The 27,149-nt window shown below is 37.2% G+C and overlaps 1 protein-coding gene and 1 long non-coding RNA gene across 15 annotated transcripts in view; one reads left to right on the top strand and one right to left on the bottom strand.

Moving 5' to 3' along the window:
* Window positions 1–6,187: 6,187 nt before the first annotated feature.
* Window positions 6,188–27,149, bottom strand: part of PPIP5K2 (diphosphoinositol pentakisphosphate kinase 2) — a 75,590-nt gene continuing 54,628 nt past the window's right edge. For 4 of the 14 annotated variants that reach the window (XM_030565875.1, XM_030565874.1, XM_030565873.1 and 1 more), the window contains 8 exons: window positions 26,843–27,016; window positions 23,542–23,715; window positions 22,216–22,285; window positions 19,971–20,090; window positions 19,026–19,088; window positions 15,055–15,201; window positions 10,896–11,024; window positions 6,188–8,022 (listed from right to left, as the gene is read on the bottom strand). In XM_030565875.1, the coding sequence (XP_030421735.1) occupies window positions 7,928–8,022; window positions 10,896–11,024; window positions 15,055–15,201; window positions 19,026–19,088; window positions 19,971–20,090; window positions 22,216–22,285; window positions 23,542–23,715; window positions 26,843–27,016 (972 nt within the window). In that variant the 3' untranslated portion in view covers window positions 6,188–7,927. Of the gene's footprint in view, window positions 8,023–10,895; window positions 11,025–15,054; window positions 15,202–19,025; window positions 19,089–19,970; window positions 20,091–22,215; window positions 22,286–23,541; window positions 23,716–24,445; window positions 26,383–26,842; window positions 27,017–27,149 lie in introns of those variants that run through there. The other 10 variants (XM_030565878.1, XM_030565877.1, XM_030565880.1 and 7 more) reach the window with 10 other exon arrangements.
* LOC115653127 lies at window positions 11,043–18,839 on the top strand. Its single transcript, XR_004000852.1, has 3 exons — window positions 11,043–11,263; window positions 13,982–14,038; window positions 18,532–18,839. It is a non-coding gene; the product is annotated as an uncharacterized LOC115653127 (long non-coding RNA).

A 27,149-nucleotide genomic window follows, 5' to 3' on the forward strand; every position in this document is an offset into this window, starting at 1 on the left:
TACTTAAAAATAATCTGACAATCGACCAAAGCAGAGATCAGCTGGAGCACACATTGGTAGACATCTGTAGAAGTTGATTTCACTCCTACTGCAGAATTGAAATAATTTTTATATTCATTAGTGGTGAGCTACAAAGGTAAAAAGGGAAGTTTTTTCTTCATCTATAAAGAATGCCCAAAAAGTTTAAAAGGTTTTCTTTTCTTTAACTTTTTTTTTTTTTAAACATTATACATTGCAGTCTTGTCTTCCCAGGAAACTGATATGGTGACTTTATTACATCACAAAAGCTGAAAGCTGAGGAAATGACAATTAAGGTCCTTTTTTGTTAACATGTAGTTAATTCCAATGCCTAACGAGCACTTGGGACAAAGGACATGTTTGTTAAAGATGCAATACTCCAGTCTCTTCAACAGTTAGCATCTGAACCCTCTGATTTTGCTGGAGATCAGAATGGTCATTCATGATATTTCTAGAGGTAAAACACAAACATTTTTTAAAATAACATTTTATGTTTTCTTAATACAATCTGAGAAAATGAAACGGGCATCACCCTCAACTAACAGAGTTATTTGCAGATCAGCTATCAAAATAGATTTTGGCACAATGTAATTTTTATTGATTTTTTAATTCTAAAGCAAAATAAGCAAACAATGGGCAATATGAGTACACACATGCAGCAGTCAAAGCTGAATTGCAGATACAGGGTCACCTACAGTACAGCTGACAGTACATAGAAATGACAGCAGTGTGGCAGCACTGAGATGCGAATGCAGGTGGCTGAAGAACCAATGCAATTTTTATAACTGAAAACATAAAATAATCAGTGGGACCACTGAACATTGTTTATGTCAGTAAAAAAAAAATCAACATTAGGGGCAACACTATCTATGTAAATTTGGGGAAATGAGATCAATTTGCGCTAAACAATTAAAAGCTCAGCCATTATTTTCCAACAGGCCTTTATAAAAGGACTGATAAAAACATGGTGATCATTTGTTTAAATCTAAGTGCCATGCACTGAGCACGTGATTTACTGTAACTCCATTTTTGTATGGATTATAATGACTTACGGAGCTGTTAAAAGTGCTCCTTATTAAATTTATTCTTTGGGCCAAAATTAATCTTAACATAATTGAGCTGACTACTGTGGGAATTATGCCTACTAATATAGGGGTTGAATTTGGTCCTTAATTTCCAGTTGGAATACAAAGAATAAAAAAGAAGAGATTACTCCCTTGGTGCAGTAACTGGGGTTCTTCGAGATATGTGTCCTGATGAGTGTTCCACTGCACATGCACCTCTAGAGCCCCGAGTCAGAGATTTTCTATTAGCAATGCCCGTTCGGTCCATGCAGGCATCCTATATATCCTTGTGCTGTGCTTAGCTGCTATATAGGGCTGTGTGGGCACCCCATCCCACAGAGAACAGTCCAAAGCAGAGGGGAAATAGGGTGGATAATGGAGCACCCATCAGGACACACATCTCAAAGAACCACAGTTACTGCACTGGGGGAATAACCTCTTCTTCTTCTTTGAGTAGTGTCCCTACAGATGCTCCACTTCAAGTGACTCCCAACTAGTATTCTCATAAGGAGGAGGAGGAAGCTTCAGAATTGAGTCCAGAACTGAAGATAGGACTGCATTAACAAGTGCTGCATCTGAACTGGATGCCTAGATCAAGACATAGTGCTCAGAAAATGTATGCACTGAAATCCATGTAGCAGCCTTACATACCTCAGATACTGGCACATTTTTGAGTAATGCTATGAACATTGCATGAGATCTGGTAGAATGTACTATTGACCTTTCCAGGGGTTGAGCACCAGCTGCTTTGTACCATGTGACAGTACACCTAAGGAGCCACCTCAACAATCTCTGGGCAGAGATCATGGACCCCTTGGATCTGTATGTGATAAAAATGAACAGCTGAGGCAACTTCTGAAATTGCTTGGTCCTATCTAGCTAGAAGACCAATGCACATCTAACATATATGTTATGAAAAGGTCTCCTTTGGAAAAACACTGGTATGGACGGACTGGTTAAGATGAAAGTTCGATAGTACCTTAGGTAAGAATTTAGAGTGCGGGTGTAAAAAGATCTTGTCCTTGAAGAACACCCTAAATGGGGATTGAGGGTCTGCCATCAAGGCCCCAGTTTCTCTGACTCTCTAGGCCAATGTGATAGCTACTAAAAAGGCCATCTTCTGGATAAGTGAAGCAAAGAACAGGTTGCCATTGTTTCGAATGGAGGTCTTATGAGATATCTAAGTACCAGGTTGAGATTCTAAGTTGGAGTGGGGTCCCCAACTTGGGTATATTGGTTCCCCAAACCCTTAATAAACCTTGAAGACAGAGTGAGCAAATATATAAAACCTTCCTACTGGAGGAGGATGAGCTGATGTTGCAACCAAGTGAATTTTAAACGAGCTAACTGATAACCCTGATTCCTTTAAGTCCAGCAGGTAACCCTGGATAGCTGAGAGTCACAAGAATTCAGACATGAATCAGTGGCATTGATACCAGTGGCTTAATCTCTTCCACTTTTGCAGGTAATTCATGCTGACTCCTTTCTGCTGTTCAATAATGTATACTTCTGCAGAGCTGGTAGAATCTAAGCCTGTGAACCATCGAGGAACCAGGTCCTGATGCAGGGGATCCCTCAGTCACTGTGAAGTAAACAAGCTGTGTCTTTGGATAAGAGATGATGAATGATTGGAAGCTTGATCGCTGGATGCACAGATGAAGCAGTTAAGGGTACAAAGCTTGTCTCAGCCAGGTTGATACTTTAAGGATAACTCTGGCTTTGTCCTGTCTGATCTTGTTCTGTAGTCTATTAGCAGTGTTGGAGGAAATGCGTAGAACAGTCCCTTTGTCCAAGATAGGAGAAAGGCATCTTTCAGAGAGTGATGGCCTACGCTACCTCCTGAACAAAACAGAGGACACTTCTTATTCCTGGAATATTGAGGAGGTTTACCTCTGGAAGTCCCCAATTTTGGAGAATATCATGGAGAATTTGAGAGCCCAGTTTGCATTCATAATCATGGGAGAAATGCCTGCTGAGAGTAGTGGTTGTGGTGTCCTGAATGCCAGGGAGGTAGAGAGCTGAACTTTGGATCTGATGGGCTAACCACCAGTTCTACAATTTAATTGCTTCAGTGCATTGGGAGGGGTATCTTGATCCTCCTTGTCTGTTGATATAGAACATGCAGGCCACATTGTCATGATCCTGATTGATTTGCCCCTGATAAGAGGTAGGAAGTGAAGATAGGACAATCAGGATCGCCCTGAGTTCCAACAGGTTAATGTGGAGACAGGTTTCCCGAGTTGCCAATCTGACCTGAACCAGGGTCACCATTCTGAACTTCTGAGACTTTATGAATATGTTTAGTAGTCTCAGATTCAAAATAAGTCTCCACCCTCTGTCCTGCTTTGACACAGGGAAATAGAACCCTTTTCCTTTGTGAGGAGCTGGGACTCACTCTATCACTGCTATCGAAGGAGAGTCTATTTCTTGTCTCAGTGCAGACTTGTGAGAGGGGTCCCTGCAGGGGGACGGGAAAAGGGGGAGTGGAAAGGAGGCAGGGCTGCACAGTATATTGGGCCCAATGTTATGACCTCTATGACTCACTTGTCCATAGTAATCCACCTCGAAGCATGCTGGAAAGGAAAAGGTGGTCTCCAAAAGGAGACAAGTGGGCAAAGGGTTGCAGCTGCTGAACTAGAGGTGTGGGAGGATTCGAACCCTTGATTGACCCATCAAAACTGTTGTTTCAATGACTACGTACTCGCGGAAGGAGGATGAGCAGCCCTTTCTCTATAACTTATGTCACTTTGTGGGGGGTCCGATGGATCTCAAACCCACAGAAACGAGGAGGGCGAGATCTCTGGGGGGTTTGAGAGCTACTAAATCTTTTTATTCTAGGTATATATATACACTCAGAGATCTTAATGTGGCCCTGAAGTTTTTCAGCATATGACAAGAGTGGTCCATGATTTCTGAGAACAACTTTTGACCATCAAAGGGGAGGTCCTCAACAATATTCTGAACTTCTCTTGGTAAGGCCGAGGCTTGGAGCCATGATGCCCTGTGAATAATTACTGCCATGGATATGGGCCTGGCAGCAGTGTCTGTGGCATCCAAGGACACTTAAAGAGATGTTCTGGCTAATAATTGATCAACTGCAATTATAGCCTGAAATTGTTCCCTCTCTTCCTGTGTAAGATGATCAATAAAGGTTGTAAGTTTATTATAGTTTGTGAAATTATATTTAGCCATGACTTCCTGATAGTTTACAATCCAAAATTGTAGGGTCATGGATGAATTGGACATCTGTTCCAAGAGGGCTAAGCACTTTTGTTCCTTGTCATATAGAGGAGACTTGGAGTAGTGTTGCTTACCCTACTCGTTTACTGCATCTACCACCAGAGAATTGGGTGGGGGATGGGAGAATAAAAGTTTGGAATCCTTGGAGGAAACACAGCATTTTTTATCCTGCTTTCCCTGTGGCAGTCAAGTATCTTTAGCTGGGTCCCTATCATCCACCCCTCTCCCGCTTCTCACAAAGTCCCACTGAGCTCTATCATAGGTGTCCTTCTGCTTTACGTCTTCCAGTGAACGTACCTATTCACTCGACTTTCAAACTATGATATCTACACTGGTAATTTATGAATTTGCCTCTTTGCTCCCACTTAACTGGGACTGGACAATGGAGTTTCTCTCTTTAGAGGTGGATTGCATTGTTAAATTCAGAAGGATTTTTGGATTTACCTCTGGGAAATCATTGCTTGGTGAGGATGGTCCATTCTGCTGAGTCCCAAGGGCTGAAAAGACTGATCCACTGTTGCACGTCTCTGGAGATGTTCTGGTGGCTGTGGAAGGGATGTGGAGGCCCCAGAAAAGCAGTCCAGCTGTCATTATCCCACTGATTGAATGAGGGTGCTCTCTGTGGATGGGGAGCAATCATGCCAGAGCTCCCCATCTGTGGATCTTGAGAGATCTCATCACGGTTGAAGCACATCTTTGTGCTTTTGGCTTCCTCGGTCTATTCTATTCCACCAGGATGGGGCAAGAAACAGTGACAAGGAATAATATTTGTCTTAAATAATAAAATTACAAGCAGCTGCCATCTTACACAATACTGAGAAGGATTAAATTAGTATCACAATTTGGAAGCACCAGAAGATACTTAAAATTATGAAATCTTCAGTTTTTAAAAACTGGTAATGTAATTATATAAACTTCCTACAAATTTTAAATGATTCCCAAAGCTTTTGAATTGTGAAGCTGATTCTTTTGGTCCTAACTCCACATCAAATTGTGTTGCTTGCTTTATGGTAGAAGGGAAAATCCCGAGTCACTGATCAAAGATAGTGACAGGGTGTGACTGAGATACATAAAACTGATTTTGAAAAATTCTTTACTTGTGGAAGGACCAGCGCCTCTGCATAGTTAATGATTAAAAGTACTTTATTACAAACCCAGATTTTCAGCTCATCTCTATCTTCAATAACAAAGCAATCCACCTCAAATTGTCACATAACATATCTCATGCCAGCATAGAATGTTTCTGGAGTATGTACATTTTAGTAAATTTAGCCATCAAATGTACTGTAACCTACTCTAGAATTTACTTTAAATGCAAATTTGACTGTCACCTATCCCAGGCAGAAGCTATCTTCTCTAAGTAGCTTAATATTTCAAAAGTAGGCTGAGTGTTTGGATAGGGGTTTTGTTTGTTTTTTAATTCTCCTTTTCGACTAATGGAAATTGTACTGAATTTATGTTTCTCTGGAAGTTGTTTCCCTACATTTGATCTGCCCAGATCTTGTTCTAATTATTTTTTCCATTTCATATTTGAGTGACTTTAGGCCCTGATCCTTCAGTTTGTTGCATGAGGACAGACTGTTGTGCCCATATGGACCCCTCAGAAGTCAATGGAGCTCTGCATGGGTGCAACAGTGCACTCACATGCAACGAACTGCAGATGGGGGGGCTAAGTGTTTTCCTATCCCCATTTCAGATGATTGCTTTTAATGATGATATACATGACTGCCTCCAATTCTTATCCAAATTCATATTTATAAACATCTTTTATTTCAGCTTTTTTGAATTGGGATGAGCAAAAAAGCAGGTAAATATACTGAAAGTCAGATACTATCTATTAATGAAAAAGCAGAATAGACATTAAATTAGCCATTGACCTTGTTTTTATTTACACACACATCAAAATGTTTATATCAGAGCTTTGGTTGACTGGAATAATATGTACTCTTAATTTTAATAGTGTTTTTAAAAAACAGAAAACATGATGTGTACATTCAAATGTGTGCAAGACGAACATTGTCCATACTACATGGTTACGTTATAGAAAATGAAATGTTTGAAATATACAGCTGTGAACTCTTTATATTTTTGGTATAATTTATTTAGTCAGCACTCAGTAGGACTATTTTCTAGAAGCCATTTCACGTGCCATGTTTAAAGATTTGTACAGACTCTGTGGCAAGTTCATAGTGCAACTGTAGTTACACTGAGAATTGCTGGATAAGAAAAACAAGGCTCTGATGCTTAAATATTTCTTTGATGCTAAATCTCTTGTAATTTAAATTGGAAAAAGGCTAACCTGCAGCTTATAAAGTCAGTATTAATAATCAGCCACTTGAACTTTCAAAAGTGGACAATGACGTTTTGAATACATTTTATAATTCTAAATGCCACAGATGAAAGCACAAAGCTACTGAACCTGGATGACTGCTCTGCAAAATCTGACCACTTAAAAGTATAAGCTGAGTTGCTAAAGCTTCTCATAGCTCTAATAAAGTCTTCAACAGTCTTAATGAGAGCTGTTCACAACAGCTGCATTTAGAATGCCAATGGTATGAACATTAAAGAAAATGCTGAAGCCTAAGTATTCAGATAAACTTTGAAACATTAAACATTCTGGTAACACTGCAGTTTCTCTTTCATATGAAAGGATGGTAGGACGCACCACCTACAGATGGGATATTTAGACTTTCTAGGGTAATTTACTACTAGACCAACTATAATTGCTTCATAAAACTCCTGTTTTTTATTGTGGCCTTTTTTAGTGACTTTTTAAAAAACAAATCTATGTAGCAAATAAAGGCATCTTTTCAGTAAACAAAAGAATTTCTTAGAATACGAAAATATATAAACAGAATTTTTTTCTGTAGGAGGATATACAGATATATATACACCTTATATAATCATGTATATTAAACAAAATAAAAAGTATATTCAAATGTTAGGGGTCTGATGTAAACACAAAAAACAAGGAGATTCAAAGTGAAAATACACCATCCTTAATTCACCCCAATGTGCCTAGTTATTGCAGCATATATGGTATTAAAAAATTCAAATGCAAGAAGCACTTGTTTAACTCAAAGAGCCAAGCGATTTCTTTGGAAATGTATTGAAATAAAAAAATGCTCCTAGCCAAGATCATGTGCATCAAATTTCACCCCAGGAAAAAAATTCACAGCCAGATTATAAATCCCCTGAAAACAGGAGTTTATAATGACAACTACAGCAGCGCTTTGAGAGCCACTATAATACATACCGTTGGGTTGGAGTGCTTTTCTTTTTGCTTAGTATACATACATAGTAAACAGACACTGAAAAAACTGGTGTGCAGCTTTTTCATTAAAGTTGTGCAATTCATTACACTTTGAGTAAACCTCTTTGCCTTAAATATTTTAGAAAATGAGAAGAGACCTTTCAGTTGAATATATACAATGTGCACTAGTTAAGAGTATTTAAATTTATATACAGGTAAGTGCACCAAGACAAACAGAGACATGAATGGCTTTGGAGAGTGGAGTCAAGATTTAGTCTGCTTTTCTACCATTAAAAATGCATACTGAAGCTTGTTTTTGAAGGAAGATGCTTCCAATTTTGTCTGAAGTGCTTCATTTCTTCTCAGTAAGGGTTTCATCACCACATTTTACAGATTCTTTAGGAGATGGTGCAACATCAGAGATATGATTGGAGGGTCCACTAGTAGCTGCAGAGAAGCAAAAAAAAACAAACCCCACACTGGTAAGATTGTACAGCAAAAGAAAGGTCAGTATTAAAACTTATATCAATCCTGCTGTGAACTGAACTCAAGTAACCCATTATAATCTCTAAGTAACTCAATTAATGAGGAGTCCGGTGGCACCTTAAAGACTGACAGATTTATTTGGGCATAAGCTTTAGTGGGTAAAAAGGCCACTTCTTCAGATGCATCAAGTTAATTAAGTCACTTTTGAGATGTTTGGACTTAAAGTTAGACCTACTTTGACATTGTTACAATGGGTTGAGCAATTCACTCTTGAAATTCAATAGTCTGCCACAGATGAAAAAAATAACCCACCAATAGCAACTGTTTGTGGAACCCTCTAACATCTGCTCTTATAGAAGTCAGACAGCTAGAAGAGGGAACACATTTTAACAAATTATATTGATCTGAACCACCTTGAAAGCCACAGAAAAACAAACAATTCTTTCTGTCCAATGAAGAGTCAGGAATTTGGTAGAAAAATATATTTTCAAGCTTCTCAGCTGTAGTACAAATAAAGGAAAGTTTTTACAAACTGTTCTTGACAGCATTTTTAAACAGATTTACTATACACTTAAGCCAAACAACTTAAAAATGCATTGCAGCCAATTTCTAGTATAAACTGAAGATAGATAAGGCAGTTTCAGTTTGGAATTTTACAATAAGAAGTTCAACCTTTTACTACAGTCATTTACAATAGTGTTGAAGTCATTCATATGGTTAGCTATAGTCAAATAAAAAAAAAATTCTTGTTCATGTACCAGTGCATAGACTTTATAGGATATCTCAGCCAAAGGCTCTAAAACACTGGATCCAATAGGGGAGTTATATGGTATCCCTGCTGTGATAGTTAGACTATCAGTTTCTTTCAAGTAAGAAGCAACAATAGACCACAAATAGCCAATTAAAAAGGACAGAAGACAAACTTCAATATCCCTTAAATCTCTGGAGAAGATAAATGGTTGACTCAGGAGGGTGTGTGTGTAGAGGGGGAGATCACATTGCAAGGGGAAGCAAAAAACTAAACAAGACATATCCTGAAGAACAAGCATAAGACATCTTGAAGGGATAAGATAGTTATTTCCCAAAAATACACTGTTACAACAGCCATCAAAATGATGCAACACCAAAGTATTAAATAGGGAGGGCCAAAAAGTCTGAGGACCCTCCAAATGGAAGATTTTGTAACAAGCAGGTCAAATCTAAAGAACAGTATTTTGTAAATGCACATAAAGAAGATAATTCTGCTTTTCAAATCTCCTGGACAGACATAGGATAAGTAGTTGGCAGACTCTCACAGAGTGAGCCTTGCTTGGCAAATCTAGAACTTGAAGGCTATGTTTATAGGACTCAGTATTTAGACCTGGTTTTTTTGAAGACAGAACCTGTCAATACTGAATAGAATTAAAAGGTGGATGAACTTTACAAAGATTTCAGTCTGTGCTAGGAAAAAACCTAGGATCATTTTTGATTCTTAAATAGAAGCCTGTGGAGAATGGCTTCACTGGAATGGATCTATTGGCAAATGATTAAGGTGAAAGTCAGTCACTCTCTTTATGATTCATCTGATTCACAATATATTTACAGAATTTAGCTGTAAACTGGGTCACTAGAATCTGAACCTTACTATACAAGGTTAAATTTATTGTTAGAAAAACCCAAGAACACAGGAAAAGAGCAACTGAAAAAGAGCTTGCAGTGTCATTTGGATCATATTAACATTGGATAGGACAAGAAGCAATGGGCTTACATTGCAGCAAGGGAGGTTTAGGTTGGACATCAGGAAAAACCTCCTAACTGTCAGAATGGTTAAGCACTGGAAAAATTGCCTAGGGAAGTTGTGTAATCTCCATCATTGGAGATTTTTAAGAGCAGGTTAGACAAACACCTGTGAGGAATGGTTTAGATAATACTTAGTCCTGTAAGGAGTGCAGAGGACTGGACTAGATGACTTCTCAAGATCCCTTCCAGTCCTTTGAGTCTGTGATCCTATAACAATGTAACAAATGCCCCATGTACTTGATAAACAGATGCAAATAATTAGTTTGAATTCAAAATTTGTTTAATAGGTAGTTTTATTTATTTCTGTTTGTATGTGTCATTCCAAGGCTATTAGTGTATCTAAATTTCATCTGTTTAAAAACACAGGGAGAAACAGTGAATTTGATCAGTATCAACTGATTAAGCCTTCCCAAGTCTAGCTCATCAAAACTAAAATCTAAAGCCTGTGGGGCTACTAGGAGCAGTGGGATACTACTCAGACCTTCACCAGCATGGATGGAATGATCCTTTCCTCTCTGCTGATTTATTTAACACACAGTAGCTCGATTATACGTCTGCATTAGGACCATCATCAGAGATATTAGTTTTCTGAAGAGCCATAGTACATAAAAACTGCCTTTATTACCAAAACATTTGTGTGTTGCTGCTTTTTTTTTTAAACTGTGCCTAATTGCCTTGAGTCTAAGTCTGGCAGTCTAGCCCTAAGTGCAGACTGACAGCCACCAAGTCACCTCAATACAATTTGAAAGGGTTTTTTTGTAACCACCAAGGTACACTACATCTGTATTCTATAGAGGCCTCAGATCAGCCATTACTGCTGAAGTGTTATTTTTAAAGTAGCTGTGCAATGCTATAATGCATGTATTTTGTGACTATCTACATGATTCCAAATACAAGGATAAGGCAGCTATTTCATAACATTTGTGAAGAAATGATTCAACAGGGAGATGGCACACTATCTTAATATGTAATAAATCTTTGCATCTTGAATATCTATTGGGCATATTTAAGCAAAAAAAGTTTGCTGTTCTGCCTCTGTGACAGAAGTTACTTACATAAGGTTGGTTTCTCTATTGCTAGCCTCTCAGGCAAGGCTGCAAGTGGTGTTGGTTGGATTTTTGCAGGGTTGTATGTATTTAAAGAACTTTTTCTTCCAGACAGTGAACTCAAATACGCTGAAGAAGCTGAAGGGGAAAACAAAAAGGGCTTTTTTACCATCATGAACAAAACGTTTGTCAAGTATTTGCACATTACCAAATTGACAAAAACATCAAATTCCATACTTATAGAATCTGGACTCTGGCCATGGATTTGGGGTTTTTGGTCTTTATCATGGCTTCATAGTGTGGGGAAGAAGAGGAAAATCTGCCTGATCCATCCTAAGAAAGCAACACAAAAGCTTCACAGCACCAGGAATAATAAGGTTAGTGAATAGTGATTGTTGCTTTGCCAGAAGTGCTCCTGACTTTTGACAGGGCATGGAATGCGGCTAAGACTGGCATTTTGTTTGCTCCACCTAGTCTGAGATGTCTAATTAACAAGCCTATAACGGAGCAAACAGACATTTGGTAACTGCTAGAAAACATCATAGGAAGAGGACAAAATAAATAATAATATAAAAAAATAAAAGTCCACACACAAATGAATTCCCCCCAAAGGGAGATAGGGTGGGAAAAAATACTTCTTTCCACTGCCAAAAGCATTCATGCTCCATCCTGCCAGTAACAAGAGCACTGACCTTTCCTCTCAGGTACCAAAACTTGTTACCAATAAAAGCCAACTTCGCACCAACAGGGGAGTTCTTCCTCACAGCGGCTAACTGAGGGTACGTCCAGACTACCCGCCGTATCGGTGAGTTAAAATCGATTGCTCGGGGATCGATATATCGCGTCTAATCTAGACGCGATATATCAATCCCCGAGTGCGCTTATATCGATTCCGGAACTCCATCAACCCGAACGGAGTTCCGGAATCGACACGGAAAGCCGCGGACATTGATCCCACGCCGTCTGGATGGGTGAGTAATCCGATCTTAGATATTCGACTTCAGCTATATTATTCATGTAGCTGAAGTTGCGTATCTAAGATCGATTTCCCCCCCCAGTCTGGACCAGCCCTAAGACTCCCTCCTCCTTCCAACTGCCAAACACTCCCTCAAAAAACAGGGCAACCTGACCCACTTCTTTTCTAACAGTTAACCATTTAATTCTTTGAAGTCTCACACGCTAAGTAGCAAGCCCTGTAGGTTTCCTCTCAACATCACAAACTATAATTATTTTAGGCAGTTTACATTTCTCATTTTTCTATTGCATCCTGAAAATTAAGATTTCATTTTAAAGGGACACTACCCGCTTAAAATCTCCTTTCCCCCCCCTAAACATAGTATAACTGCTGGTGAGCCTCCCTGTACATTTTTGTCATTTTATAATCATTTTTCTATTTCAAAAAAATGTTTCTCCATCTGTTCATGTATAAAAGACACACAAAACATGATGGGGAATTGACTACACTGGATAAAAAATGAAAGTGACTATTCATAAAGTGCTGTCAAAGTAAAAACACTAGAAAGAGGAAAGCATCTCTAATCTTGTTTGTTATACTATATCAAAAAATAGCAAGTACAATTTTTCCCACAAGTAGTTTCTTTACATGCCCCTCAAAAGTTTGCATTTCCCTTTCACCCTATGCAAAAAGTACAAAAATCACAGTGAAAACCACACATGTTGCAAGTCTAGCATTGCAGAAAACTGTTTTGAGAGAAGCAGCAACAGACAAACAGTGGAAGGCAATCATCCCCAGCACATTCACATCAACAAGATGCAAACTTGAAGTTCTATTCAGGACCATTTAAACATTAACATGTAGCATAGGGAATCTTTTATAGAAACAAAATTAAATGAAAAGATATTGTGCATGTGGAACATTTAGATTCAATAATAAAAAAGAAAGAGGAAATACAGATGTTATGTTTCCAGAAGCAACATTAGCTCAGCCAGGTTGAACATATCATATTTTCTATTCCTGTATTTCTGGTTAACTGTGTAGTTTAACATCTGTTTGCTATAATATACACTCCACAAAGCATACACGATGCACAACACATTTGAGTTTGGTTTAGTTAACATTGGCATTAACAGATATCCTGTAACAAATTACAACCAACGTGGAAATGTAGTGTAAACCACAAAGTACTGCATATTTTACAGTAGTAACACTGATTTTCCCCTGCATTCCAGAGTTACAATAATGTGGGTGGGAAGAGTGATCTCACTAAAATGAGAGAATGATTAATTGGTTCAAGTACGATGTTTCCAACTTTGGTTTCTCTGGAATATGGCAATGATCACATAGTGAAAAAGTATTTCAAACACATTAAGAGTTGATTAACATTTTTGGTAAATTATAGAATCATAGAAATGTAGGACTGGAAGGGTCCTCAAGAGGTCATCTAGTCCAGTCTCCTGCACTGAGGCAAGACTAAGTATTATCTAGCCCATCTCTGACAGCTTTGTCAACCTGTTCTTAAAATGATCGATGATCGAGATTCCACAACACCTACCCCCAGGTAATTTGTTCCAGTGCTTAACTACCTTTCCAGTTAAGAAGATTTTCTTAATGTCTAACCTAAACCTCCCTTGCTGCAATTTAGATCCATTACTTCTTGTCCTGTCCTCAGTGAATAAGAACAATGTATCACCCTCCTCTTTATAACAACCTTTTACATACCTGAAGGCTGTTATGTCCCCACTCGGTCTTCTCTTTTCCAGACTAAACAAACCCAGTTTTTTTCAATATTTCCTCTTAGGTCATGATTTCCAGACCTTTAATCATTTTTGTTGCTCTCCTCTCAACTCTCTCCAATTTGACCACATTTTTCCATGAGTGTGGTGTCCAGAACTGGACACACTACTCCAGTTAAGGCTCCTGCTAATATATCCCAGAATGATATCCACTTTTTTCATAACAGTATTACATTGTTGACTCATATTTAGTTTGTGATCCTCTATAAACCCCACATCCTTTTCTTCAGACCTCCTTCCTAGGCAGTCATTTCCAATTTGGTATTTGTGCAGTTGATTATTCCTTCCTAAATGTAGTACTTCACATTTGTCCGTACTGAATTTCACCCTACTTCTTTCAGACCATTTTGTCAGGATCACTTTGAATTATCCTCCACACTGCTTGCAATGCCTCCCAGGTTGGTACTGTCCACAAATGTTGTAAGTATACTCTCTATGCCATTATCCAAGTCATTTATGAAGATATTGACTAGAACTAGAACCAGAACAGATCTCTGCGGGACCCACTTAATATGCCTTTCCAGCTTGACTGTGAACCACTTAACTACTTTAAGCACAGTTTTCCAACCAGTTGTGCACTCTCCCTTACAATAGTAGGTTTGCCTGTCAGGGATAGTCAATAAGTGGACCGCAGGCCAAATCCAAACCGCCAGACACTTTTGAATGGCCCCAGATCTTTTTTTTTTTAATTATTTTCTCTGGAGTCTAGACTTTGACTATACCTTGACCAAGAAATCTGGACCTTGACAAAAAATAAGTGGCTACCCCTTGTCTAGGCTTTATTTCACTAGTTTTGTTTATAAGAAGATCATGGGAGACAGTAACAAAAGCCTTAAAGCCAAGATATAGCACATGTACTGCTCTCACTCATACACAAGCTTTGTTACCCTCTTGGTTTGACATGATTTGTTCTTGACAAATCCATGTTAACTGTTACGTATCAGCTTATTTTCTTGTAGGTGCTTACAAAGTGATTGTTTGATTATTTGCTCCATTATCTTTCTGGGTACCAAAATTAAGTTGTCTGGTTCATAATTCCCTGGGTTGTCCTTATTCCCATTTTTATAGACCAGTACTATGTTTGCCCTTTTCGGGTCCTCTGGGATCTCTCCTGTCCTCCATGAATTCTCAAAGAGAATCGTGTATGGCTCAGAGATCTCTTCAGCCAGTTCCTTAAGTATTCCAGGACATATTTCATCAGGACCTGCTGACCTGAAGACCTATGAACTGGCTAAGTAATTATGAATTTGTCCTTTCCCTATTTTAGTCTCATATCCTACCCCATTTACACTGATGTTCACTATGTTAGTCATCCAATCACTGATAATCTTTTTGGTCTGTTCATTTTAATAAATGGCCTATGATCAACTATGACCAATAGTATTTATGGTTTACAGTAAAAAAAATTAATTACCGCATAAAGCAGTAGATCTCTCCGGTAGGTTGTCACTTGAAGGAGCAGCAATGGAGGCAAGAAATTCATCCACCTGCTTTAAAGACAGAGAGTTGTGCAGGGTTTCTAGAGGGCAGATGGAAGGCACCATGGAATATAGTTCAAAACCTACAAAAATAAAAAAAGAGAGAGAGAGAAAAAGAGAGAGAGAGAGAGAGAGAATTTCCAGACATTAGAAATAAGACCAGAATGGAACCATTGTACAGACAGGAAACACTGCATAAAAATGAACATAAAGTACATGTCTGATATCAAAACATGCAAACATACAATATCCTTGAAGTCATGACATAGGACGCTATGCAATATGGAGTTAGAACAAGGTATGTCAGATTACATCATATAGTAAGCTCAAGATAGTGTACTACATAGTGCAAAACCCATGTCAACATAAATCAGTGTACACAGATACAAAATATATCTTTGCTCTAGTCTTTGCTCAATACATTAAGTTAATTACTGTTCCAGACAAACTTATTCAATTATTAAAAAAGGCAGGGAATATCAGTATTTTCCCTACTTGTTTCCATAGCAGTCATAATAATATATAGGTAACTAATTCATCCAAGATGGAATACCAGCATGGTCATGCTGTGAACATTTTTAACTGAGTTGCTCTTACAGAGAACAGCTAAAAACATTGGCATTCCTGACAGGCAACACCTTGTAGCATACACTCTATCCTCTGAGGTATTCTAGTAACAAGACTTGCTTTAGGTTTCCACCTTAAGGTCCACCAAGACCACTACCAGCATTTTTGTACCTTGAGACTATATTTTAATTTTATAACACACATTTATACCTATCTTTACTAAAAACAATAATTTACATCACTTGAAATTTCATAACTTAAAACTGTAAACTATATCAAGTCAAAACTGAAGTGATATTTAACTTTGTTTTCCGATATTAGTATAGGCATATTGACATTTCATAAACCAGCCATGCATATTTTTATTCCTAATGAAATAAAACAAGCATTTAAAATACATATCTATGGTTAATAGTGCAGTTCTGTGAACTGATGTAAGCTTGACAGCACTCAGTGAAACGTTCATCCTACAGCATTTCAAAAGAGGTGACACTTGTCCACATTAGTGTTCTCATATACAGCTGCAACATTAAATTTACAATATTGAACTGAAAAATTATAAATTGGTATATTTCTTCCAAGATGTTTATTTCAATGAAAAGACAATACTTAAAGAACGTCTAGAATTTTAGTTCAAGATACTGATACCTTTACAAAAAAAATGTATCTGAACTCTCTCAAAAAACATTACTAACCATTTACATAGAAAATAATTCTACAAAATTTCAACTCTTGAGCTTTTGTATTCATATTTGGACCCAGCCTTGGAATCAAGTGAAAGCCGATCCTTCTATGCAAGCTGCTCCAGCGTACTTAAATCAGCTTCACTTACACTATAACAGATAATGTTGCATGTTTTTAGAAACTCAGTTGTCATGTGCAAAACAAACACCACCACACAACTTCATGTATGCTTTCTTTAATATGACAGCAATGAAGCTGCAGTATAAGCACTAAAATAAATGTGTTTGGCATAAGTGTATACAAATACTATGCATGCATGCAAAGCACAAACCCTTTCTTTGCATTACTGTAAGTTCAACAAGATTTAATTTTAACCTAATGAAAGCGTTACCATCACAAAAATGTTTTCCAAAATATTTACATTTTATTCTAATGAACAAAATAGTGGGACAGTGTCAGGGTAGGTCCGGACACATGCTTTACTAAAAAAAACAAAAACCCCAAACTCACCTATGTTTCAATGCCTATCAGTGATGATGATGATGATTACTACTACTATAACAGCTGTTATAGAAAATCCATAGGAATTTTAAAAGAAAATTGTAGAAGAATTAACTATTTATGTTTACTTTTTGGAATTTCCTTTACCCAGACTACACAAAATACAAGACATGAAAGGGTTAACACAGCAATTTAAAAAGACATCCTGCTGTCCTACATTTAATAGCTAGACACACATACCATTGGAGCTTAGAAATTCCACAGAGGAAATGGACCAGCACCTAAAGAGGTGTGGATGTTCTGCATGAGGCCCAGAAAATAAGGTAAAGCACTGTCAGAAGATTACTTGTTTCAATGTGTTCCTTGAACGAAAGATGAGAGGCGGGGGGAGAGAGAATAAGGGGGTGGAGAGTGTCTGTGAAATAGGTTAGAGGTTGTAAGGACATCACAAAGTTATGGAAATAAAAGAGTGAAAAGGAGAATCAAATGACAGTCCAGAAGACAAAACAAACAATGATATGTTTAAAAAGTTGGTAGAGAACGCTTGGGAACCTGGAACACCTCAAAGAATGCATTTAAGATTCACAGGAGCACATGTGGCATGCATTAACTTGTAAAAGCTATGTGGAAAGCATTTATATTAAATAAATCAGAATATACAATATGTACAATAAAGTAATTGTGTTTAAATAGATAAAAAATTATCCAGTTACAGTAAGTATGTTGCTGTCTGTTCTCTTTAGCACTAACAAATTTTTTGAAACTATTCTGATCCGTGAATCTAGTCTCACTTTACAACTTTCAAAAATGTTTTGCCAACACTGAGTTTTTAAATACAGCATCTGCTCTTTTGTTTAGATTATCTGATTTGATTTTATACAGAGTAAGGCCCACCTTTCTCATTTTCAAGGAGGATGTTTAACTCAGCCTTTAAAAAACTTTTTAATAACTGCAGGTTTTGTGCTGATTCCAACAGTTTTATACTAAACACTTTCTTCAGGAAGCCACTGCAGTACAAATATTGACTAAAAATTCCAAATGGATACAATATTTCAAGTACTACTTCATGACTTAATTATTCAGAAGCAAAATAAAGTGATAAGTATGTTTTGGTTTTTTTTAACCTGAACCATCTTCTAAGTAAAAGGTTTGTTGGAGGGCAATATCACAGATCTTTATGGCTATTTTCACTTCAGTTTCAATGGCAAGACCTTATTACCCTGCCACTGTATTTTGTCAGTAAGTGGTGGTGCACAGTTTTAAAACGGTAATTAAGAAATCTGAAAAAATTTATACTAAGATGTGATAAATGCTGAAGATTGAAGCCAACTTCTATGAAAAGGGCATGCTATAGGGCCTATGTAGTGAGCTATAAAGTTATGAGTAACATTTCATACTTTCAACTTGCATATGTTGAGATAGGTTTCATTAAAATATGGTAGACTGGAGATGAGTCAGCTTTCACCATAGAGTTCAAGAGGTCAACGCAAGACGAAGGCAAATCTAACTGATTATTAGTGAAGTATTTAATTAACTAGTATACGTGACAAACATATTGATAATTACGTATGGCAAGGTTAAGTAGCAGTTTTTCTGTTCAGTCATCAAAATTGCAGATTAACTGAAATGGACCTTAAGTTTTACTTTACTTTTTAATCTAGTGACACTTCAAGAAGATGGTAGCAACCGCCTGTTGTCAGTTACTGTGACTTTATCTAGATTCAGAAGCTCAGGGAAAAGTGGAGCTCATCAGCAGGAAGAGAAAGAAGTGGAATGTTAAGTTATTGAGAAGTATATGCCATTCAAGATCAGAAAAGTTTGTTTTTATCATATACCATACATAGTCTCATCACCTGAGACACTGGAGAGAATGCAATTTGTCAAGGAATTCATGATTATAAGCAATATTTCCATTTTCACAAGATTTTTTGATGAGTGAATTTTGAAATCATATTTATATAAATGAACAATAAAGGAGGTATTTAAGACTATATCAATGTATCTAGTGATTATGAATATGTTTGGAACTATGCTTGGTTGAAGTCAGGAAGGACAGATGATTGGACGAAACTATACACCCCGTGTTTGAAATAAAATGAAATTAAGGGATGAAGCAAGGGAGTATTTTTTTTTTTTAAATAAAAGCAAAACGTACCATTGGTTGGGTGTCGAGCAAATGAGATAGAAAATCTTTTAACAGCAGAACCACGTGTGGTGTCTGAGAAAGAGAAAAACAGGTACCTGAAATTTGTAACAGCTACCAAAAGAGGGACACATTTCAAAAAAGGAAAGAAGAAAAAAGATGAACAAAAGGTTAGAATTAAGTGGCATGCAGAAAGGACCAGAGGAAAGGCTAGAGGCCAAAAAGAGGTTAAAAGTAGAAAGTGTGGCTTTACTGATAACTGCAAGGTGTTTAATGAAGTGTATGAAAGAAAAGCAGGATGAGCTGGTGATTCTGGCATATAAAGTTATACCTGGTTAGAGCTGAACATTGAGAAGAATGAATTTTGGGAAAAATTGCATTAATACTGCTCGACCTCAGCGTTAAAAGAGTAAATTAGCACATGTTCTTTAAATGCTGAAACCTGCTGTGAAAGCTGTTCTACCTAAGATTATTGAAGCCTAAAACCTACCACTCCTCTATCCACACCCACACACCCACCAAAAAGGAATCCTAAAATTTTCACTCAGTAATATTAAACTGGTCTTTTCCTTTTGGCTCCTTGTAAATACACCATGAACTGTAATATGTTTCAATTCAATGTCAATATGTAATTATCAAAATCAGAGGCTTAAGCGATGAGCACTTCCAACTACATTTTCAGCTCTTCATTGTTCTTAAACTGTACATGCTGAAAATCTTTCAATGTATATTATATTCAAGGCATATCAAATAGAGAAGCCAGGAACAAGGATTAACTGTGTCATTAAACTAATATAACCAAGCTATGGGCAGTAATGAGACAATAAAAAGTTGTACAATTAATGCTAAGGCAAAAAGAGCCTAGGATTCCACTGAATCATTAGCCTAGGGTTCATCTTTAGAACTTCAATGTGTGCACATGGATTTGTGTGTGCATCTGAGAGAGTGTGCACATACCATCTAGGCAGCCAGAAGAAGTCAGCTTTTTACGTTGAGTACGAGCATAATCCTGTAGGTTAGGTGCGCTCGAAGAACCCCCGAGTACTGAGGTGCTAAACAGGCCCGCACAGTGAGACCCTGATGGGAGTTAGAGAAAATACATACAACAACCAGGTGCTCTTCCATTCACATTGGGGATGCATGCAGCATGCAAGCACTTGGCTCTTACCACACAAAAGGCAGCCTTTGGCAGTGCCTTGAACAGTTCACAATATGCTTGTAATGTCACAGTGGTACTTGTAGATTGTAACTACTATAATTTATTGTGCTTCTACACATATCAGACCACCCTCTGCTATATGTGACTAGAGGGGACTGGACTTTAACAAAGGGACTTTATTTCCTGTTGTCAGGTTCGGTAAAGAAAAACTACCAGTTAGCATCAACATAAATAAATAAATAAATAAATAAATAGACATGAAAGTTACATGTTTTAGAACCTGCAGTTCTGAAACAAATATAACCTGGAAAATCTTGCTTATTGCTTTCATGGAAATTGACCCCCTTGAAATGGCAGTCTGTAACTTCAAGTACTCACACATTTTCCTCAGACTTTACATAGAAAAATTTCACTTTCCAGCACTCATGATTTAACATGAAACCAGTTAACCAAATTGTCCATTCTTGTATCTGTATTTCAGCTATTGTCACAGCCAACCATAGACATTTAAAACAGAAGTTTCACCAAGTTTAGCTTCACTTCTTTCCTAAAGAAGATCCTTGTATTAAGTAGTCCTCCATGTAAAAACCTGTATACTTTTGTTGCCCAGTCATTAACAAATCTTATAATTAGAAGTGGTTTACCAAATAATTGATGAAATACCATTAATACACGTATGTATGAAGACATTTTCTGTTTACATAGTCCACCATACTACGAAATTATCCAAATTAAGAGAATGGGAAGAAATTACTGTCTAGAATTTGTATTTTCCTTTAATCTTCATTATTATTATTCTGCAAAGCCAATGTTATTACTTGATGGAGGCCCAGTTTAGATTTCATTTCTTTGTATTTCATATACATAGCAGTATATTTAAAAACAGCCATCTACCCAGTGATTTATTTCCTTCCAACAGTGGGAAACATTACTAGCACATGTGATGAATCATGGCCAATATAAATTGGTGCCTGGTCTGTGGCAAAAGCCTTTTCATCAAAGTAATACCTTAAATTATACACAGAAATGTAACAGCTTCTATGAACTATACTGTGTCACATCGAAGAAGGTAGTATAATTTTAGCAAAAAGTTAGAAAGGTTGGCTTCAGTAGTCAAGATCACTAGATATATACCTTTTACTAGGAAAATGTAACAGGAATAAGAGTATCGCAACGGTCAAACATACAAATAAGTGCAAAGCCTTAAATGGAAAGATTGTGGAACTTTTACTTCTAACTCACAATGCAAGGTATTCATGTTTGTGTGTTGTTTAATGTGTTCCGAGTTAGTTATTTCTGAAAACATACAATTTTTTGCATTTACAGAAAAAGACACAATTAACTTACAGCAGAGCAAAATTTCCTATCTAATGCATAACTATACAAAGAAATGCCTGTTTCACGGTAACAGCAAAAGAACATTTCCTGAATTAAACCAAGTTAAGATGTTATAATCCACAGTTAAAATTAATTATTCAGTCCACTGATAGAAATATTTGAGGGCAGGAATGAGAGGGAAGTGCAAAAACCTTAGTCTCTCATTAGAAACTAAAGTTTCTTGGTGAAGGCCAGCTAGGGTTTTTTTTGTTTTTTTGCACCCACTAGTATCTCTTCAGTTGTCTCAACTGGCCAGAGCAGAAGACACTTATTTTCACTTGAGAAGTGTTTTTAAATAGTTTGCCTATTGGGGCTTTTGCTTTCAAAGAATTCCACAAAAATATTAACACGTCAGTCATAATTTAAAATTAAAAAATAATCCTGAGTACTTTCTTTGGTTAGAGTAAAGAATGAGTGAACAGTCTCAACTGTTTTGCTGTTCCCTAAGATCCAGTTTCCATTAAAATAACTTTTGCTGCTGAAATATTGCTCAACTCAGTGGGTTATACTGTCCCAAAGAATTAATAGATACTATTATATTCAAAATACTATTTGGAACTGTTTACACAAGAGTTTTAAAAATCCAAGGTCAAGTGTCTGTGTGCAAAACAAAAGGCATTGGAAAGTCTGCTTATTTGAAACAAAAATTCAATTGCATGTACATACCTAAACCACTCTGCTTTTGTTCCAGAATAGTTCTTGGTGTTCGTAAGTTACTATTGTTGTCTGAGAGGACCTGCATATGAAAAAAAGAAAAATAAGAAAAAATAGAATAGCAGCATGAAGTGTCCATTAAACTTGATATATTGGCCTGCTCCAGACCGATAAGTGTTAATAAGCTGTATGATAAATGTTAGTAGAAATACATAAAAGAAATATGAAAGATCATGCAATATCCCCTTGTGAAGGGAGTCCATTTCACATATGAAGTCCTTGCAATGAGGTGGAGCAAAGCGGGCATTCAGAATTAAAAACGAACACAGACCAAGACAGAGATGAAAACACAGACAGTTGAGATAGATTTTACTTTATTTTACCAAATGCACACTCCTAAACTGCTCCTGTATTGAAAGGGAAACGGGAGGGGGAAAGGAAAGACAGACAGGCTGTTGAAGTCACCATACAGTCACTGATCCATGCACGGGCTCTATCAGCGTAGCCTTCAGACGCCTTTACTGATGCACTCTTTTACTAAATACAAGTTCCTTAAATTTCCAAAAAGATTATGGAAATTACTGAAACTCTTAGAAAAGAAAGGGGCATAGTTAGAACACCATCCATTGTCCTATATACAGACAATATTTTGAACTGAGGAATCTTTAGATCTTCATTGATATTTTGACTGTCTCATTTGTCCTGCTCTTTCCCCAATATTTAGACAAGAAGTCTTCAAAATATTGTACAATTCAATGGATGAAGTACTGTGTTTGGTTTTTTCATTAGATATCTCCAAATATAGGAGTGAAGACAAGAATGGTTAGTGCTAGAGTTTGTTTCCTGCTCAATTAATACTAGGCCACTGAAAATATGATCTATACAAAACAAGTTTTGAATAGTAATATCAGACCCCACATCCTTAAAGTGGCATTGTCTGTCATTTATTTTTAAAAAAAGTTTCAATTTACCTACCACCAAATTAAGCAATGCTGTTTTAAAGTCTTAAAGGACAACTAAGCCAAAGCTGAAGTCAGTTTCATTAGACAGTAGTCTATGCCTTTTCTAGAGTGTTAATGTTTACAATTCCTGTAAAAAAACCCAATTCACTGTGGAAATATCTAACACATTCAGTGAAAATTCTGTGAAAAACATGCATTTGCTTTCTCCTCCTTCCTCCCCCAACATTCTTGGAAGTATTTTTAAAAGTACATTTTAATAACAAGTGGCAAGAATTTACTTGGAATGTAATCCATAACAAGGGATTAGATGTCCTTAAAGACAGTTGGTTGCTGCTTGGAATGCATAATAATGTTTAATGAAGTAAAGTTTAAAAACCTGTTGCCATGAGCCAAAAATACTGGATGTGAAAGCCAATGATTTAGGGGAGACAGGGGAAGAAGTGATTTGTTCCCCTGATCTGCGTCTTCGACGCCCAGTACCCACACCACTGGTGTAATGCAGCCAGGTACCAATACACTCTGGGCTAGACACACTCAGGGGGCTCTCTTCCTGGAAGTGAGAAAGGGGGCAAAAAAACAGCAAAGCATGCAAAGTTAGATTCCACAGAGCCAGTGATCAGAAAAAAAAATACAGTTTGTTTGCACTCTTTTATTTACAGCTTTAAAACTATTAAACAGTAATTAGGAATGACTAACATTTTAAACTACATCTTTTAATCCACTACTTTCACCAAGTTTCTGGTAGACTAAAATTTTACCAATGGCAAGATAGAACAATGGTAGTCAGTAACTGGTCCACGGCTTTAAAAAACACTGTTAACAGAACACATTTGTTACTCTGAACATACTGTTTAATAGTTTTTCCCCCTTCAATGTATAGTAAGCTTTTCTATCTATTATTTAATAGATTTTTATTTTGCATTTAAAGTACTACCACATATTTCAAAGAGCCAGAAGATTTTGAAACGGGACTGGAGATTACAAGACTGACTCCCCAGGTGTGGCAAGAAGGATTTCTTAACCTTAAAGCACTAAGGAACTTCTGGAGGCAAAGAGTAGAAAGAGATTTCAAGGGACAATGTCAGGCTAAAAATAGCCCTATTTGTCTACCTGTGTTAATACCATCTAGATCAGTGGGCCTCGAACTTTTGTACTGGTGACCCCTTTCAGATAGCAAGCCTCTGAGTGCGACCTCCCCTTATAAATTAAAAACACTTTAAAATATATTTAACACCATTATAAATGCTGGAGGCAAAGTGGGATTTGGGGTGGAGGTTGACAGCTCGGGACCCCCCGTGTAATAACCTCATGACCCCAAGGGTTCCTGACCCCCAGTTTGAGAACTCATGATCTAGATTAAACAGCACTGAACCTTTTCAGAAATGTAAATTTCTTTCTCTTTCTCACAATTTATATTCTTTAGTTTTTCCATTAAATTGTAAGCTCAGGGAAATGAGACTAATCAACTTCATTTCTGGTCTCCATTACTAGCACAGTGCTGCCATGTTTGTATTAGACCCTGCTGAAGACTATAATCCAGATAAATTTAAAGTTTTAATTTTATTTTACTGGAGATTATAAAATTTTAAAAAGAAGACTTAGGTTGAGCCTAAACTACCTAACAGTGTCTCTTTAAATGAATGGACTGAAGTGGAAAGAGTTATCTTTAAAGAAATAATTCAAAGGCAATTTAAGATGAAGTCAAACTACACTTTCAAGATATCAACTGGTCAAAATTCTTCAAAGACTGTTTTGCAGATTTCAGTGTGGCAGACACAAATATATTTGCTCTTCCAATTTACCTTCTTTGCACAAAGTTTCACAGCTATATGAGTAAAATCAAAATTCAATAGGAAGCAAAAATTTAGAATTTCCATAAAAGCTGGATGCTGGAACAGATTCTACTTGAATGTTTTACCTGCTGAAAGTCAAAGTTTAGCAATGCATATCAATAATACCTCTTGAAAGCAGCTTCTGAAAATTTACAAAAAATGAAAATGGTTAAAATTTTGAAATACTATAAAACTGCACGTGAACTTCTCTCTAGGAAGGGAGCTTGCATTATTGGAGTGACAGCCACTTTCAAAAACACTGAGATTACTCCTCTCGAACATTGCTTATGGTAAAACAGGAAATGCAACCCTGTAATACATTCACACGTATCACCTCTTAATTTTTTTATGTTATATACGGATCATAATAAAACAAAAACATCCGTATTATTTTCCACACATTGACAATAACCAAGTTACTTGAAATTCTTACTATTCCCAGTCTATATAAGCACCTATTCCTGAGATAATATGCAGGGAAAAGAGTATACAGTTCTTTGAGGTTTTAAGCAACTGAGGATAAGGTAGTAAACTGTACCTCTTAGGTTCCAGTGTCAGGCCAGGTCTACAGTATAAACTTGCATCACTATGTAACTATGTCGTCAAAGGTATGAAAAATCCATACCCCTGAGCAATGCAATTATACCAATCTACTCCCTATTGTAAACAGCACTATGTCAACTGGAGGGCTTCTCCTATTGACATAGCTACCGCCTCTTGCGGAGGTGGATTAACTACACCAACGGGAGTAGATTTCCCCTCAGTGGAGTAGCGTCTTCACTGAAGTGCTACAGCAGTGCAGCTACACCTCTGTGGTATTTTAAACGTAGACCTACACTCAGGGTATGTCTATACTACCCGCCAGATCAGCGAGCAGTGTTCGATGTATTGGGGATCGATTTATTGCGTCTCATCTGGACATGATAAAATCGATCCGCTAATTGATGCCTGTACTCCACTTGGGCAGGAGAAGTAAGTGACGTCAACGGAGGAGCTGTGCCAGTCGAGTCGCCGTCATGAGGATGGTCAGGTAAGTTGAACTAAGATATGTCGAAGTTGCGTATCTTAGTTCGAACCCCGCTGCTAGTGTAGCCCAGGCCTCAGTGTCACTTAGGTACTAGTGTGCACCAACAGTGTCTTTACTGTTCAACTATATTAATAGCATACAGTCAATCATCACTGACTTGCTTCACTATTGTGATGTTAGAGCACCTTTTATGACAGTTTCTCAACTCCTTAGTGTCATGGCCTCTACACTGGGAGCCCAAAAAGTCTTAGGGCACTTATCTGAAGACTCTGGAAAACACACATTCCCCACCCCTCAAAGCATACTGCCAATTTGCTCTCTTACCTTCAACCACTGTGCCACTGGAATCAGTTGCTCCCTATGAAAGTTAATTGTAGATGGCAACATTTTCTTATAGCCACTTCTCCTTCCCTCACCCCAATCCCCACAAATGAAAAAGCTCAATGTTTTGTTTCCATTAGCAGCAGTCTTGTGAGAATGAATATGCAAGCAATGTATGTTAGTCAGCTTGGAGAAGAAGGAGTTGAGACTAAAAAATGTGTATCTTCACTGTCATAGAATAAGAGTTATATAATAAGATTTAAAATACTAAAGGAAAGAAAAAGAATTTATATGGCCGAACAGTCATATGATGTTTCTGAAATTCCTTTCAGACAACCATTGCCATGGACAATTTCCCATGAAATAAAAGCATCACTTTGAGAAGAATGACACCATTCTATTTTTGTGTAATCAAAAACAGAATAGTCTGTACTTTTTTGTTAGAAGTAAATGAAGAATTCATTTCAGTAGACACGCACTATGACAGAAACACTTACTTCAACAGAACCAATCTTCCGGGATCTTGGAAGGGGTGACTTTCTGTGTATGTGAATTGGGTCTGACACCATTGGCTTGAATACCACTATTGATCGATCCGTTTCATCTCTTTTAGAAGTATGTGACTCCTCATCACTATCATTTTTATGGGAGGTTTTCTTTGAGCCTTCATTCTACAAGTAAAGGTATTATCTGTTCAAGTTAACTACATACTTTGTATTATTTGGACATGGAAATTCATTAAGTAAATCAGCCACAAAAAATGCTCAAATTATTCTATAGGTAGTAAAGTGTTAATGATATGCA

This window comes from Gopherus evgoodei, chromosome 6, assembly GCF_007399415.2.
Source record: "Gopherus evgoodei ecotype Sinaloan lineage chromosome 6, rGopEvg1_v1.p, whole genome shotgun sequence".
In the NCBI taxonomy this organism is placed as follows: domain Eukaryota; kingdom Metazoa; phylum Chordata; order Testudines; family Testudinidae; genus Gopherus; species Gopherus evgoodei.